Source organism: Mercenaria mercenaria, chromosome 3, assembly GCF_021730395.1.
Source record: "Mercenaria mercenaria strain notata chromosome 3, MADL_Memer_1, whole genome shotgun sequence".
Classification (NCBI taxonomy): domain Eukaryota; kingdom Metazoa; phylum Mollusca; class Bivalvia; order Venerida; family Veneridae; genus Mercenaria; species Mercenaria mercenaria.
The window spans coordinates 39,601,484-39,619,695 of NC_069363.1; the positions used below are offsets into that span (position 1 = coordinate 39,601,484).

The 18,212-nt window shown below is 34.8% G+C and overlaps 1 protein-coding gene across 2 annotated transcripts; it reads left to right on the forward strand.

The window, feature by feature from the left end:
• Positions 1-1,770: 1,770 nt before the first annotated feature.
• LOC123525013 (AP-1 complex subunit mu-1) lies at positions 1,771-18,075 on the forward strand. Of its 2 annotated transcripts, none has more exons than XM_045303683.2 (11): positions 1,771-1,820; positions 6,374-6,490; positions 7,804-8,028; positions 9,082-9,212; positions 10,486-10,630; positions 11,122-11,248; positions 11,933-12,078; positions 12,506-12,577; positions 13,481-13,639; positions 14,459-14,584; positions 16,554-18,075. In XM_045303683.2, the coding sequence occupies exons 2-11, from the start codon at positions 6,449-6,451 to the stop codon at positions 16,650-16,652; spliced, it is 1,272 nt and encodes a 423-aa protein (XP_045159618.1). In that variant the 5' UTR covers positions 1,771-1,820; positions 6,374-6,448; the 3' UTR covers positions 16,653-18,075. The 2 variants fall into 2 exon arrangements, with proteins under 2 accessions (XP_045159618.1, XP_045159619.1); XM_045303684.2 differs by having other exon boundaries at positions 1,772-1,820; positions 11,936-12,078.
• The last annotated feature ends 137 nt before the right edge of the window (positions 18,076-18,212 follow it).

Consider the following 18,212-nt stretch of genomic DNA (forward strand, 5'->3'; position numbering starts at 1 on the left):
CCCCCCCACCAAATCAAAACATTTCAGGAAAAAAAATATGCATAGGTTCAGGTGGCCGCCCCCTCCCCCATTGAGATCGCGCTACTGATAAATGCAGTATCTTTCTTTCTTTCTTCCTTTAATGACTTCGATAATTATTAATCATACGTCATGTCATGCGGGTGGCAATTTATACAGTCAGAAGAGTTGATAAAAACAAACAACTACCCATATATAATACAGTTAATAAAAAATAAGTATTTTGATGCCAAAATCGCTCTGACAGCCAAATTATATGTTTTTAAAAAGGGTAACCGACACAACCTGTTAAAACTATGTACAAGGCTATATTACCTTACATTGTCATACTGGCCTTCTTGAAGGAGTTCACTGTACTAATGGAGACAGTTGACTCAGACAGGCTATTCCAGATTGGTATTAACCTAGGAAAAAAGGAATACTTAAAACAATCTGTATGTAGGGAAAGTCTATAGTACTGGAAGGGATGAATGTGTCTGGTTCTAAGTGACCTATTTAAATTGTAATAGGGGTCAAATATCTATCCTTATCGATACAGACTAGATTGTTATGAATTTTGTAGAAAAAGGTTAAACTTGTGACCTCTCTTCTATGCTCTAGACTATCCAAATCTAATTCTGTCAACATGTGACCCACATGACTGGTCCTACGCCACCACCTACATGCCCATCTTGCCGCAGTGCGTTGCACCTTTTCAATCCTCTGTACATTCTGTTGGGTGTAGGGATTCCATACTGGGGACGCACTCTGCACCATCAAGGACTACCACCTGAGACCTGTTATTTAACCAAGATTCAATCCATTTAAGGGTGGAACCCCGTATACCATAAAAATTTAACTTGTGCAGGAGTTTCTTATGAGGCACCTTATCAAAGGCCTTGGCAAAATCCATGATTAATATATCGGTTTGGACATGTTTCTTGGTTTTAGTATCATCCAGGTTATGTGCCAAGTCATGGATGAATTGAACTAGTTGCGTTTCACACGATCTTTTCTCTCGGAAACCGTGTTGAAAATTTGACAAAATGTTAGACAATGAAACGTGTTTTAAGTTACTAACAATATAACTGTGTTCAAGGACTTTACATGAAATACATGTAAGGGAAACTGGTCTATAATTGTTAAGGTTATACTTGTCACCCTTCTTAAAAATAGGAGCTACTGAGGCATTACGCCAATCATTAGGGGTCTGTCCTGAGCGCAGGGAAAGGTTAAAAAATGATAGACAGTATGTCTGCAAGTTCAACAGAACACTCCTTAAGTATACGGGCATTAATACTATCTGGATCTGACGCTTTGTGTGGTTTGAGTTTATTTAATAATCAAAAGACCTCATTACTCTCAACATGTATATATATATTTATGTCTGACATTGATGGGTACATGCTAGGCCCCATATCGGGCATTTGAATGTTTTCTTCGAAGTTGATTATAGGTAGTACGCCAGTGTACAATATACTGATAGGTTTAACAAAGGTATATGGTACTTTACTGCCACCAATAACTGTAAACATCAGTACTGCCTTCAGAGCTAACCTTGATTAAGTCTTCAAGATTGTGTTCCACTGGATAGAAAACGTGCATAGCCGCATTAAGGTCTGACAGTTTTATGTCGTCCCACCAAGCTGGAGGGAATACCTATAAACAGTGTATTTCATCATAAATCAAAATCACAAAATCCATATAACTTAAGATTTACCTGAAAATGTGGTGTTTTTTCCTTTTAAATTTTCGCGCAATTTTACGTTCCCGGAACTGGAAATACATTCGGCTACCAGGTGGCATACAACAACAAACTTCCGGTGAATAAAATATTTTTTAATTTATTATTTTTACATGAAAATACGCATAGTAACTTACCTCTCGACGATTTAATTTAATTATTGAATATAATGACCGACCATCAACACCAAAATACATCACTTGTTTGTTTAAAATGCAAATATGTTTGCACATCTGTTTCCTGATGTGGGTGGGGTTGTTAGTTTGAACAGTTAAACTGCAGTGTCAGTGATGCGACTTTCGAGAGTGACACATTTAATGTGAGAAACCGCCAAAGTAGCCTAGTGGTAGAGCGTCCACTTAGAGTGTGAAGGCCGTTAGCTCACAGAAACCTGCCCCCCCCCCCCCCCCCTAGATCTACCTGTGTTACATATTGTTATTTTTTCATCATCATTGTATATTCCGACGCAGACACTTATCCTCAACAGAGCAAAAAAGTATAAAATACACAGAATGGCAACAGGGGATAAGCTCGTGTCACCGCATTATCTTATTGAACTTGAAGCATTTGCTGACTTGATCAGCAGACGCTTGTTAAGGCTATATAGGAGAGATCACCGTGACGTCACGCGTTAACATCTGTTTATCTGGTGGTTGGCAAAACAAATGATTTTAACACTGTTTGCGTATTGAATCAGAATTTTTAATTTTTAATAACTTTTTTGCTCATTTATGGATTTTCAAAATTCAAAAAGATTTGAAATACTAACAATCTTCATATTTTTGTATCCAATATCTTTTTTCAATGAATAACCGTTTTAAATGACATATAATTTTAAAAGCGGCGTAGTGATTTTCACAACCTTTAGAAAAACAGTGTAAGTTAAGCGTTCATAATTAATCCATTTTATTTCGAAATAACAATTAAAAGTAATCAATAAATTGCTTGTTTTATAACCTTTCCATTGATCAAAAAATTATTTATGTAATTTATGTTTTAAGAAAGTTTAGACCGTTAGAAAAACATCACTGTTTACAAAAAACATGGACGGTCGGCTCCTACCCACCCGATCACTGTCTTATCAGTTCTAAAAATAGAATTTGTATACAAACACGATCTCTCCTATACCAATAAAAGAAATTGTTCTTTGTTTCATATAAAATTCAGCTACTTCAGAACAATTTTGTTACAGTTTCTAGATTTTCACTCCCGGTCCGTCGTAGACCTATTTTCAACAAGATATCCATACATTTGCTTCAAGAAAACAAAAAGAAAAAGGGTTGTTGAATAGTATGCAGTGAAATGCAAGTCAACTGAAGTCAGGTTACCCTTATATTGCCGCATTTCAGAAAGCGGTCCGCAGAATAAACACCCTACTTTCGTTTTCAAGTAAACATGCAAATATTAGCATGAAAAGTGTCCTATTTTATGTAAAATTCATTCCACAAGTGAAATAATGCCCATTTGGCCCCCCATTTACGCGCAAATGTGCGAAAAATGGAGAAGTTAGGATCTATTTATTAGGGCAGGGCTCTCGTTTGGCAAATTTTTGGGCCGAAAATCGGCCCCATTGCCCCCATAAAATAGTGTTTTTTTCCCTCCCATTAATGAAAATTTCCCCCTTAAAAAATTTTTTTAAAAATTGGCGAGCCGACGGGGATTGATCAGTATGCACCGTGTACAGTAAACGGCACTTTATACTTACCGCGGTGCAATCGAGACAGATTTTAGCACATACATAGTTTCTATTTCCGGTTCCGTAAAAATGTCGCGCTGGTGAAATCAACAATCGACAAGTAAATATGTCACATAATTAAAAATCCTAACAACGGCAAGTCCACGAAATGTGCTAAAATAGATCTGTTATTTCGTCAGTAAATTTTAAATACAAATGACAGTGACACATACGTACGAGATTCTCCCTCTTCGAAAATTTCAGAAAGTCAAAAGAGGCCTTTATATTCCGTTGATGACAGTCCTACAGTGACACCCGTACAAGATTCGTCCTCGCCGAAAATTATTGAAAGTCAAAAGAGTCCATTAGAATCTTTTGATTCACCCAGAAGTTATAATTATGTTTTCCACCAGTGGTAAGGGGAGAAGTTATACATTCATGAGTAAGTAAAGTTGAAAAGAATGTCTGTATTTGTTACCATTTCTTCTAGCGTTTGGTTTTTCTGAAATTCCCCCCACAAAGATTTTTTTTTCAAAATCATGCGAAATTCCCCCCTTGCATGGACCCTGGCCCCAGTCCCCAAAAGCAAACGAGAGTCCTGTAGGGACTTCTTTCGACTACACCACGGAAGCACATTTTTGACCGAATTACTGCATTATAAGTAATAGTTATAGTATGTGTGAGAGTGTGTTACCAGGATATATCAGAGCTAGGGGTACATCGAGGGTATTTTTCTCTGCACATATCGTCGAGGCCGGTAGGCCGAGACAGATATGTGAAGAGAAAAATAACGAGATGTACCCCTAGCTCTGATATATCCTGGTAACACACGAGCACTACATATTATAACTGTTTTATCGCATAGTTTATCATTAAAATTTTATATATTATTTTCATTTAAATTTGTTTATTATTATTTTTACTATTTTGATTCCCTTTCTGCGCCTCGCTGACTGAAACACTAAAACTTCTGTTTTTAGAAAAATGTGTTCCCCAGATAAAAGTACCAAGCAAATTTCTGCATTGGTTTTAAATCTTTGCATTTCATTGGCCAGACATATTGTAAAACTTGTTGTTTTGTTTGTAAAAAAATCAAAGAAAAAGAAACATTTGAGAAATCTCAGAATTTCATATATTTCATGTATTTCTGAATTTGGCAATAACTAATCAAGTTTTTGAAATATTCTAGTTTATTTATTCTTTACTTTATAAATGTAGGTGTTTGTGACAATTCTTTCTCTGTGAATTGTAAATTGGAGCTAAAATCATCTTTTCTTTGAAAGGAAAAAATTATACTCCCTTGATAGGACCTCAATAGAGAAAAAGTGTTCCGATATATATCGGAACAGTTTTACTGTGCTGATATATATCGGAACACTTTTTTTCTTATCAAACTCTATAGAGATTTCCGTGTTGATATATATCGCAACAGTTTTGTAAGATATCAGCACAGTTTTGTAGTAATAATGTGTGTTACTATGTATAACATGCTGCAAAGATCAAAGGAAAATTGCCGCACTATGCGATAACCTTAATTAAAGTATTACAATGGGGATATTACGGCCAGTGCGTAATAAACCGAATCGGGTCCAATTTTCAAACGACAACTGTTGATTTCTCAGATTTTCAATCATAAATTTATTCCTTCCCTGTGTAGAAAATACTAGCATTGAAAAAACTCCAAATGTTACCATATATTTTAAAGAAATGATCTGATAGAAAGTTTTCCACGATACAAATTTTCATCTATCTGCTCTCTATTTACTGAGATCTCATTCAGTTCCCACGTGATGTTGGCAAGATTTGCTCTATATGCCTTTCAAGCTCTTTGGACAGAGGAAAAACTTGCCTTTAGAAGCAAGTTTTTGAAATATGTCGGCTTAAATTAAATGCAATTAATAAACACCGCGCAATGAACATGAGAACCAGCTGATACTGCGTGAAAAAAATGTTAACCGTATGCAGGCGGAAGGCATATTCTGTTGACAGCACTGATACAACATGTTTTAAATAAAAAATTACCATTTAGAATGAAGTAAAAAGAAAACTTACTTTGAGCATTTCAACAAGTATCACTTGTCCAAGCAATGGTAGAATCAACCCAAGCTTATTTGGTTACAAATTAGAGGCAGGACACAGATGATAGCATCCACTGTTACGATAAATATATTTACGTGCGTAGTTAATGTCATTGATGGCTGTCTGAGGTGTCCATATTTTGTTTGAGTAAACCTTAGTATACAGGGGGGTTTTTTCGGCCGTTTTTATAGCTGTTATTCGGCTATATTCCCAATGCCAAAAAATATGTATTTTTCCCAAAATGAGTGCAAAAATTCCCAATCTACATTCTGAAAAAGAAAATCATCAAAATTGCACAAACATTGACCATTTATGGAAGTGTGTTAAAGAGGTTGTACTATGTGAAGCAAGTGTAAGAGAAAGTGCTTTTAAAAACACATCCTTACTATATCCTATGGGACTAAATATTTCCCAATTTGGAACATTTACACGTCAGATTCCCAATTTTGGGGGTATAGGCTATGATCCCAAATTAGCTAGAAAAAACCCTGCTATAGTAGCAGCTTTCTATTCATTCTTTGGCGGTCATACCTTTTGCACAAAATTTACAAAGTGAATATGTACTGTAATAATAGCTACTAATAATGTGCAGTTAAGATACTTTTCAACACTTTAACCTGATACTATTTCTTTGCACATGTATATTTATTTTTTTTCTAAGATACATGTATTTACAAATTTTAGCCACATAATAAACGTGCAATACAAATTATACATTTGACAAATCGGGAGAAATTACTGGATCCTCATTATCACGTAACTGTAAAGCCAGATCAAAATCAGTTAACTCGCAGGAATTTAGGCAGGTATGGATTTCCCAATACTAAAGAGTAACCTAAGTGTACTAATGTATTTATTGTTAAAAAATATATTTTCAGGGTACAGGAACAATAGTCATAGTGGATTATCTAAAGAAATTGACATCAGTCAGAGAGCCCATCTGAAGTTTCACTATGTCTGCTTCAGCAGTATATATTTTGGACATGAAGGGAAAGGTAAATTGCACTTTATAAACTAGGCCAGCTTTAGTAAATGACTAAACTTAAGTAAGCCGGCTTATTTAAAGCCAAATATTTTCTGCATTGTTTCTAATATTTAGTAGTATTTTCAAAATTTCACTATTTCGATTAAAACTTGTTTTGAGTTTATCATGAGCTACTAAGAGTAAATGCTGTAGCTGCCTGTACTGTTGCATCACCAGTGTCACAAAAGTATGTTTTAAAAGAAGTTACCACTACAGTATGAATATGCATCAAATATTGGACTTACAGTTACATCTTCTAAACTGCAAGTATTTGACTCTTAAAATAAATGTTATGAAACTGCAAAATATTCGAAGTTGTTTGAAAATCAGTACTGGCCTTAATTTAAACATTGTTGTTTATATTAACCATTAAACTGTTAGATTTTACCAACACATTGTCATTAATTGACTGAAAGTTCATGGTAAAATGCAATTAGTTAATTTAGTACAATCATGACAAAGGTGGCTGAGCCCATGCATAATATACATACAGTACAACTTAAGGGAAGAGCAAAAAGTAGTCTTTTTAACACAAATGTTCTGCACGTTTGATAAACCAGAAGTGATGGCGTAACGTCATTTATCCGGAAAACGTAGAATAATGCCTGGATTCGGCGTACGAAAATGAAAATCATTTTATGAATTAATTGAAACCTGTGAGTAAATTTATTACAATGGCACTGTTGCTATATTTCTAAAGTCAAAATATGATATTTAAACATATGACACGTTAAAATAATCAAAATAATGTCTTAAAATTAGCGTGAAATGTCCGGTTAACTTTAATCATGGTCAAATATCTCAAAAAGAACTACACGGACCTATACATTTTATTTCACCAAATTATAGGCCATGTGTTCATTAAACTATGAGAAGTTTCATAAAAATCTACATTGTAGAAAAATTTCTATTCGCGTAAACATGGTAAATGTTATGAAAGTAACGATTTTCCCATAGACTCTCATTATGAAATATTGCGTGAAGTCCAGATTTTTCAAATCAGTCTAGCAAAAAATCAAGCACACGACCCTATCTTTTTTATTTGCTGAATTTTCTAGGTATACTCCAAAGTTTTGAAAAATCAGAGGTTAATCAAATTCTAAATTGCAGAAATTTTTTCGATCCAAACGTGCAGAACTACCTTAATACAACATGATTTGTTCTTTAACAACTTGAAAAGGAACTGAAATAGTGGTCTTTTAATGTCAAACGGTCTCTTAATAATAATAGACGTGGTCTCTCGAGCAAGTTTGACTCTGTATTATGACATACTGTGTTTTGCAGGTTCTGATATGTCGGAACTACCGAGGTGATATTGATATGTCTGTAATAGACAAGTTTATGCCGATGATAATGGACATGGAAGATGAGGGTCAGTTATCGCCGATAGTTCAACATGGAGACATTGCTTTTATCTACATCAAATATAACAACCTTTATCTAGTGGCGTCATCAAAGAAAAATGCTAATGTGGCACTTGTGTTCTCATTTCTTCATAAATGTGTACAGGTATGGAAATATTTATTGTTGTAACCTTGTTTTGACATTCTGATATGAGCCGTGACAAGAGAAAACCAACATAGTGGGTTTGCGACCAGCATGGATCCAGACCAGCCTGCGCATCCGCGCAGTCTGGTCAGGATCTATGCTGTTCGCTATCAGTTTCTCTAATTGCAATAGGATCTGAAAGCGAACAGGATGGATCCTGACCAGACTGCGCGGATGCGCAGGCTGGTCTGGATCCATGCTGGTCGCAAACCCACTATGTTGGTTTTCCCATGGCACGGCTCAATTATGTTATGAACTAAATGGTTTGTTGAGTAAATCACAAATTTTGCGTAGAAATATTTATGAAAATACCATTAAACTCCAGAAACAGAGTATGAATGATTTTTAGCTTGTCTATTGTCCAAGCTAATGCAAATTACTATCACGAAAACTAATGCAGATATTGAATTGAAACTTCACAGTTTCTTCGGATTTATAAAACTAGGTCATAGTATCAAGTCCCATAACTCTGACATATAGTTTGCAAAATTATGTTATTTTTTAACTTAAAGTTTTGCATGCAAGTTACTATCTCCGAAACTAATGCAAATACTGCATTGAAACTCTATATACTAATTAGGGTAATATTCCTGCTTCTGGGACAATTCGAATAGTTTAGCATTGGCTGTCTTACGGACAGCTCATGTTTTTGAGGTAATAAAATACTTGGCCATACGATGTCAACAGTTCAAGTCAAGGGGAATGCAGAACACATTCATCTGTTTCTGAAAAAGATTCTTGTACTCTGCAAACCTGATTATGTAACCACCCATGCAGAGTTTTCATTTTGAACACAAGAAATAGCCATGCTTTTGAGATTTACAAAACACAGACTTGTATGCTACAAACAGTGTCATTGAACATATCTTAAGATGCCCCTGTTGTAGAATTAAAAGAGACAGAACTTAGGAGCTCACCTTGACAATATTCTCTCTTTGCTTGTCCATCTGTCAGTATTCCAACTGGTAAGTTAATATCATACAAGTCACTTACAGAAAAATGTTTTACTTCCAGATTTTCCTAGAATATTTTAAAGAATTGGAAGAAGAAAGTATACGAGATAACTTCGTGTTGATTTATGAACTTTTGGATGAGGTGATGGATTTTGGCTTCCCTCAAACCACAGACAGCAAAATATTACAAGAGTATGCTAGCATTATTACTTTTACAAATGTTTATAGAGTATGTAAAAACTTGATCTGCCAGTTTTGTGTTTGTAAGTTCGAAAAATATTTTGGTTAAGGCATTTGTGTTTATAGTTCTGGTGGGCAGTGAAAAGCTTAAGTTATTAAAGAAAGAATTTTTTCCTTAAATATTTGTGATGAATGCTGTACTGACATTTTTAAAACATAAAAGAACTCAAGTTTAAAAGTTTGATTTTATAGTAGGGTGACAATCGAGTCAAAAGGGCTCTATTTTTAAAGTTACCCGGACCCCCCTGTACAACAAGATAAGTTATATACCAAAATGTTCGTAATAGACGGAAGTTTCAGAAACTACCGGCATAAATTGGCATAAGTGGTGGCATTCTGAGAAATCCAAGATGGCCACCAAAAATTAAAAATATCACTTTTTGCAATTTTGTGGACCTCTGTATTGCACATAATGCTTTTATATATATAAATATGCAAGAATACACATTGATATGATCATTTAATTTCGTGAATTTTCCATTAATATTGCCAAAAAATAGACAAAATGTTCCCATAAAATGGTTAAATTTAGGGTATGGGGTGGCGTTTTTAACAGCAGAACAAAGGTCTGTTTACGAAATTTGAATAGATTTGTGCATGGAAATAAACTGTAACCTTCAGGTAATAAAAATAGTTACATGGTATAAGAAAAGAGGTTAAATACTTGAATCCATAAGCTTTCATAAGTGGGTGGGGTAATTTTGCACATGTTTTAGATATAAATGCGTACACCGTTACATTTTATATTTTTAAACTATTTATTAAACTTTACTTGTTAGCTTTGATTGCTCTGTGTGCATAGTATATTACAGTCATGCTACATTCAGGCTAAAAGAATGTACTATCTGAAAGAGAAAATCAAAGATGGCTTCCAAAATGGCTGCCACTTACACTGAAAATGGTCCAATATAAGGCTAAATTTAATTTATATGAGTGGCAATTGGACTTAATGACATAAAAGTAACAAAAGATATTGTATTAAAAAGAATTTATTCATATTTATTCATTTTGGATAGAAAACAGATATTAAATATACTTTTAAAAGGTACTGCTAAATAGTTTATTAGGAAACAAGAGTTTACCATACCTGTAGAACTATGTTTGTGTATGAAGAAAGATCATTGTTCATACTTGAATCATGAGTTACCTTACAAACAAGGTCACTGCTATTATCACTGTAAGGTACAGTTACAGTTATAAGTTTTTGTTATGATCTGTTTTTCAGATATATAACCCAGGAGGGACATAAGATGGAAATAGCTCCTCGTCCACCCATGGCTGTCACCAATGCTGTTTCATGGAGATCTGAGGGACTAAAATACAGAAAGAATGAAGTGTTCCTTGATGTCATAGAATCTGTAAACTTGCTGGTAATGTTTTTTAATTGTTGTATTTTCATTTCGTAGTTGAAGATGTTATTAATGTTCATGGAAATTTGAAGCTTTTTTGGGGCAAAAAAAATGACAAATTAAATTTCTTTGAAACCAGACTGAGAATATAGTTTTGTATTCAGATCCTCTGATCTTTCTGTTGGGGAGTAGTTTAGGATGTTTGCTTTGATTCATACATCATCACTGTGACTTTGGCTGTAGAACCTTTTCATTTGAGGAAGCTTGTCATAATTATGTCGCTTGTGACTTTAAATCCAGCCAAATACAAAAACAAGAGCTGACATACAATGACTGTGATTTATTTGAATGTGTTTTTCGTCACTACAACTCACTAACTGTAGTACAGTTTAATCAATCAGTTTACTCACTAACTGTAGTACAGTTTAACCAGTCAGTTTACTCACTAACCTTAGTACAGTTTAATCAGTCAATTTATGTTACACTTTAACTACTGATTGTATATATTTTAGGTTAGCGCCAATGGCAATGTGTTACGCAGTGAGATTGTTGGAGCTATCAAAATGAGGGTCTATCTATCTGGCATGCCGGAACTGAGGCTCGGACTCAATGATAAAGTGCTGTTTGAATCCACAGGAAGTGAGTATATATATGAATTACAATGGGTACTTTGGCCTTGAGATTATGGTGTAGAATGCTTGCTTTTGTACCGTGTTTTTTTGAAACTCTTAAAACTATGAGAAATGACTCTGTACAGATAATAATTTGAATAAGTATGTGACAAATATATAAATGCAAAGGGCCATAAATCTTGTCTTCTAAAAGCAATCTGACTGAAACTTGTAGGGCCACATTTTCTACAGGAATAACATTTCTATCATGATTTATTGAAATCCTGTTAGACTCTTGACAGACAGAGCATCAGACAATAGTTAATATGTTCCCTTAATATGACCAAGGACAGTTTGTTTTTGTGTAGTCCACTTATCCATTTCCGTAAGTATTTATACTTGTCTTACAAGAATAATTTTGGGTCAAAAAGTATTCAGTGCTGACAAACGTAATGCATAAGTCCAGTGAGAACTAACAATAAATCAGGCAGAATGCAATAGAACAGATTTATTATCTTTATAAATGGATAATTTCTGTTTGTAAACTGTTGTATCTTTGTAAAAATTAGTGGCTATTACACACAGCTAGTTCTATAACAGATCAATTTCATTCCGTTATATTTTGATATGGTAAATGTATTATTCAATGCACTACACATAGAAGTTTTTTCAGAATAGTACATATTTTAACATAAATGTGCTCTTTATACTGAAGGAGGAAAGAGCAAGTCAGTAGATCTGGAGGACACGAAATTCCATCAGTGTGTAAGATTGTCACGGTTTGAGAACGACAGAACAATATCATTTGTACCGCCAGATGGAGAGTTTGAACTAATGTCATACAGACTAAATACTCATGTAAGTGATATACTTTATGCTGGCTTATAGGAATAAGTCTCGCATTTATTTCATTTTGAAAACTAGTACTTGCATCTGTGGTTCTGACACTTGCAGGATTTGTATAGGAAACACATTGATTTTGCAGCTGGCATTACTCCCAGAAATAATAAATTATTATTAAATACTGTTTCAAAAGTACTGGATATTTATGTACATGTGTTTGGACTAATTTACATATGACACTGTTAAGAAACCTTGTCCTAAAATGTATGAAACGGTAAAGGTGGTACTGAATTATTATACAGGTGAAGTAACATGTTCTCCATTGACTTCATGAGGAAGCAGTGATTATATGAGATTTTGTGAAGCAATTTAATAAATCCTTAGAAATTTCATAGATTGGACTTTGCATTACATTATTTGTATAAATATTCTTTTATTTCAGGTTAAACCTTTGATATGGGTGGAATCAGTCATTGAAAGACATGCCCATAGTAGGGTTGAATATATGATCAAAGTAAGTTACCTATCAAATAAAACCTTTTTTCATCCCTTTTTAAAAGATTTTGTTCTTGTTTAAGCAGCAGGATGTTATGACATTATCTTTACTTCAGAGTTTAACAGGTGACGTTATATTACACTTAAGATATAGCTGAAACATTTGAAAGCTCACACATCTTTAGCAACACAAAATATCTGGTAAATGTACATGTACATGTGTGGTCTTTTAAGTCTAAAGCTAGATGTTAAGAAAATGTCCTCCAAGCTCTGTACTATCCAAGTAAAGATTTTGAAGTGACTGTCATCTGCAACTCTGTTTCAAAAACTCATTGGTACGTACATATTTCAAGAAACCACTAATTTGAAATTACATTCTAGGAACGTACATTAATATGATATCTGCTTCTTGATAATTATATATATAGGGAGAGGAACTATATCAGTTTTCTTTCGTTTTAATCCCTTTCGTATTTGTGTAATATATGTATACTTGTTAAATTCTGATTTGCTGTTGATGTTTAAACTAATAATTATATAACTGTTCTAGAATAGAATTTAGTGGCCTCCTTGGCCGAGTTGTTTAGGTCACAGACTTAGAATAACTTGCCTCTCACCTGTATAGTTTTGAAACCTCATTAGTGGTGTAGGATTTTTGATTTGAAAAATACGTCCATCAGCCTTATGAAAGGTTGGTGGTTCTACCCAGGTGTTTGTCTCACTAAGAAATACCCAAAGAGGCATCTGGGGTCTTCCTCCACCATTAAAAATAGGAAAAGTTGCCATATGATATGGCCTTATTGTGTTAGTGTGACTAGAAATCCAACCAAAAGAAAAAGAATAGAATTTAGATCATTCCAGATTACCAGGCAGTTATACTGAAACCTTTTCACATTATTATTTCACGTTTTTCTTTTGCAAGGCAAAGAGTCAGTTTAAGAGACGATCAACTGCTAACAATGTGGAGATAGTGATACCTGTACCCCCAGATGCAGATTCTCCCAAGTTTAAAACTACAGTGGGCAGTTGTAAATATGCTCCAGAAATGAATGCAGTGCTTTGGACCATTAAGTCCTTCCCAGTAAGAAATGTTCATTATACATGTATATCTATCACAGAATAGTATTGAATTTTACATTTGATTTACCAGATTATGATATTTTATATTAGGAAATATAATGATAAAGTGCCCAATTGTAGGCTGTAAATGGAGGTTTCCATTGCTAATTGGTTATGGCTGCCTCACCAGGGTCAGAGTTCCTCATGCTGGCATGCATATTGTCGGTAATTCTGTCCCTGTGCTTATGACATGCTTGAAATAATGCCTGAGATACATCACAAAAGCTACAAGTTAACCACTTAAACATGACTGATTGTTGTTACTTACAACCCTACAAACAAAAAAGACCTAGATGCAATTACAAGGACCTCCATGGCCGAGTGGTTAAGGTCCCTGACTCCAAACCACTTGCCCCTCTTCAGTGTGGTTCGAGCTACACTCCGTGTGTTGAATTCTTCATGTAAGGAAGCCATCCAGCTGGCTTACGGAAGGTTGGTGGTTCTACCCAGGTGCACAGAAGAGCAGCTGGGGTCCTCCACCATCAAAACTGGAAAGTCGCCATATGACCTATAATTGTGTAGATGCGATGTTAAACCCAACAAAATAAATAGATAGATGCAATTAAAAATACATTCATTTTTAGTAGGTAATTACTCATGAAAGCCTGCAGAATTTCTGATAGGAATATTTTATAAATTTTCAGCATCTCTTTATTAAACACAGATCATTGATTACAAAATATACTGTAACATATACAATGTAAAGCTGTTTAAATACTAAATATTGTATGCTTTATATTATTGTTTTGTCATTTCATTATTTATTTTATTAATATTTAAGGGTGGCAAGGAATACTTAATGCGTGCACATTTTGGTTTACCGAGTGTTGAAAACGAGGACCAGGAAGGGCGTCCACCAATTAGTATCAAGTTTGAGATCCCTTACTTTACTGTATCTGGAATACAGGTAATACATAATGTTATTACATACGTGTCCAATAGTTCTTTCAGTGATTATATTTAAGGGGATAGTTACTGGCTGGTTAAGGCTGATGACTTAAGATAACTTGCCTGTGACCACTTAGTGTTGAAACTTGTTTCATGTAAAGTAGCCATCCATCTGACCTATGAAAGGTCAGTTGTTTCACTCTGATCCCTGCCTGTGGCTGAAATGATGTCAGGAGGAGCTTATGGAGTCTCCACCAGCCAAAGCTGAAAGGTTGCCATGCCATTTTGTTGGTGTGCAAAACAAGAAAAATCCCTGACATTTAAACTACAGTCACACATACGGATATGTCCGTGCGTTGAGGTACGGTGCGGATAAGATTAGTCTATGGGTGTATAACTACGGAGCAGTACGTCTTAGTACGGGAAAAATGGCGAGAAACAGGAAACAAACAAAACAACACAGGAGGCGAATAAGTACGGATAGGTACGAGGTACTACGTTGAATTACGTTTTACTGCGCGTTGCAACTTGCCCAGCGCACGGACGGGTCTGCGGTAAACTACACTTAAGTACGAGCAGCCTCGGATAACTACGTTCGGCTACGGCGAGGTGCGCGGATAACTACGCTTAAGTACATTTAACTACGGATGAATAAGTTTCAGCCAAGTTGGACTAAAGTCACGCTCAAATGGCTACGGTTCGCTCAAACTTTTGTGCATGTTCAAAAGTTGGAGAAACTAAGTTTTGAATACGTTTATTATTATTATTATTATTATAATACCAGATTTATATAGCGCCCTTTTCATGATCAATTTCACATTCAAAGGCGCTTTACATAGTTCAAATGCAGCCACATATGCAGGGCGCATAATTCAATCTTTACTAGTACAGACACAGAGCGATCTGACCAGAGGGACAGAGTGAGACAAAGCCCCCACGACAGAGAGATCAGAAATCAGATACATGCTTGTCCGGCTAACTTAGCCTAGCTCGTTGCGAATAGACAGCCTGGTTCTTTAACGTGCCCAGTGTATAGCACTGATACACGCAAGGATTGCCTGGGTTCCTGACCAGTACACCTCTAGTTGGGTGGGAAACACTGAAAAGCGTTCCTGAAAATTCCTGAGTAGCTGCCGGGGATCGAACCCCCGACCTCAGGATTCGAAGGCCAGTGTGCAAACCACTGAGCTATCCGTCCACTATGTTAGACCACGTTTTGGTTAGGATTAGTATGAATGACTCAGGTACGGCTCAGGTACAGATCGATACGGATTACTACGTTTCTGTCCGTAGCTATCCGCGCCGTATGTGTGACTGGGGTATTATATAGAAAGGTATTTAAACTCTATCCAAACATACACTGAAAATTGAGTTAAGGTAATAAATTATGTGTGAGATCCACTTGTATGTCTCAATTTTTTAAGGATTAGTGAGATAAGCAAGTTATATTTAGCTCTATCAGACAGGGCTTCTGCACTAGTCTCATGCTCTTCAAGCTTAATGTAGTTCTGCATGGTTTTATAAACTGGAAGTCATTGCATACTATTGTTCATCAGTTTAACATAGAGCCTTGGCCCAGAATAAGGAAAGGAAAGTCATTCTGCATAAAAATGTCATCCCATGTGTATTTTGATAAAAAAGGGCAATATTATTTTCTTAGCAAAGGTAAGAAAACAGTTTGCCAAGTGAAATAATTTCAAATAATGATCCCAAACTTGACTGAAATTTGCGGAAATAAGCTCAGTGACTACAAAGTCTTTGATATCAAATCTAAGATTTGGAGGTAAACTGACTCTCTGTTAATATACTGGCTGATATAATACCATAAAAACTGCATTAAATTCAATTTAACATACATGATTGCAAGTCACTGTAAGTACCAAATATATCTAGCAATTGTCCATTTATTCTAAACATTTACAAAAATACATGTAGGGTTTTAACTTAAAACTTTTCCTGAAATGTTTTTTTTTCTGTGTTCTTTTCAGGTTCGTTACTTGAAAATCATTGAAAAAAGTGGGTACCAAGCCCTACCCTGGGTTAGATATATCACTCAAAATGGCGACTATCAACTGAGGACAAGTTGAGAGGAGATTCAGTAGTGATTTATCCGAGACTTACTAAATAACAACAGAGATGTTCAGACCTGCAGTAGCAGTTTAATTTGTGATACTGTAATCTCCTTAAAGTGCAATGTTTAAAAAAATACCAATGAAAATGTATATTGTATTTCTATAAGATCTGAAGAGAAGCACATTTTGTTTCTCCACTAAGGAGATAAAGAAAATTTATATACATTAATTGTGAATCACGTACTTCTTTTCAGGTAATATTATAAATATTCTAATTAAATGTCAACTAAACTGTGGTTTCTACATTAGGCAGTAAATCCCCAGTAATGCAGGAGATGAAATAAAACATGAAATTTCAGCATCAAAGTGTGTCATTTTCCATTTGATGTTGATCTAAAAAAAAATTCTGCTGTGTTTCTTTTATACGTGTTCTGAATATTTTAGGCGCTGACTGCCGCATTATGTTATTTTGTTGCTTTATTAGTCTGTTTGAGAGCACGCATTTGAATAAGTAAAACCAGAACTATTGCATTGCACAAATACAAAAGAACTGATAGCAAAGGATATAAGGTTAAAGTTAGACCATGTTCTTGTGCCTGAAGTCGTCCTTTGCTAGAAACAGTTGGTTAAGTTTAAAACTTTCTTGATATAACTACAAGCTGCAAGTATATTTACTAGTTGCATTTGCAGTTAACCATATTTTCTTCTTAAGCATTTTACCTTTGGCGAATCTGTTGATATTTTCCTTTATTGGCTTAAGATTATGTTTTGATAAAGCTTTTTTGCTGAGGAATATTGGCATTTTATGCAACCAGTAAGAAAATTAAATTTAAGAAAGACTGTCTCACAGGAACATATAACTGTGTGCCATCATATATTAAAATTTTGACTTTAAACATTATGCCCTCACACAGTAAACATAAAACCATAAAGAGATTGAAGAAGAAAAGATGTAGGATCAAACTCTTTTTCACTAGTGGGCGTCAGATTTGAATTTACTAGTACCTGTGTCTGTGATTCAAGTGAAAATATTGCACCTAATGTTGACTACTAGTATGTGAAAAAAATGTTATTGTACACTGAAGAAAGAAATGAATGTAAATTTGCAAATGGTAATATAAACAATAGGAGACTGTGTATTGTCTAGCTCTCTTAAACTGAAAGAGCACTGACTAGATGAGTAGAATGCATTCCACGTTAAACTGTTTTATAGAGAATCAGATGTTTTTGTAATGTCCTGTACCATTTATTTATTCATATATAGATATTGTTTAATGAATGAATGAAATCTTGGTCTGACCAATGTAATTGTTAGCAAACTAGGAAGAGGTTTTGTTTATTATTGTTGTGAAAAATGACCATACACAAGATGTATGTCTAACTTTGTATCATATTTTGAAACCAGTCATAATGAAATAAATTATAACACAAAAAAATGCATTGTTCTCCGTTTTCACATGCTTGAAAAACATATGTTCACCATGCCATGAACATCTATAGGTGGTGTTGAACAAACTGGATGTAATGAAAACACACTTCTGCTCCTGTAGGCCGTTCTCCTTTGGTTCACCTGTT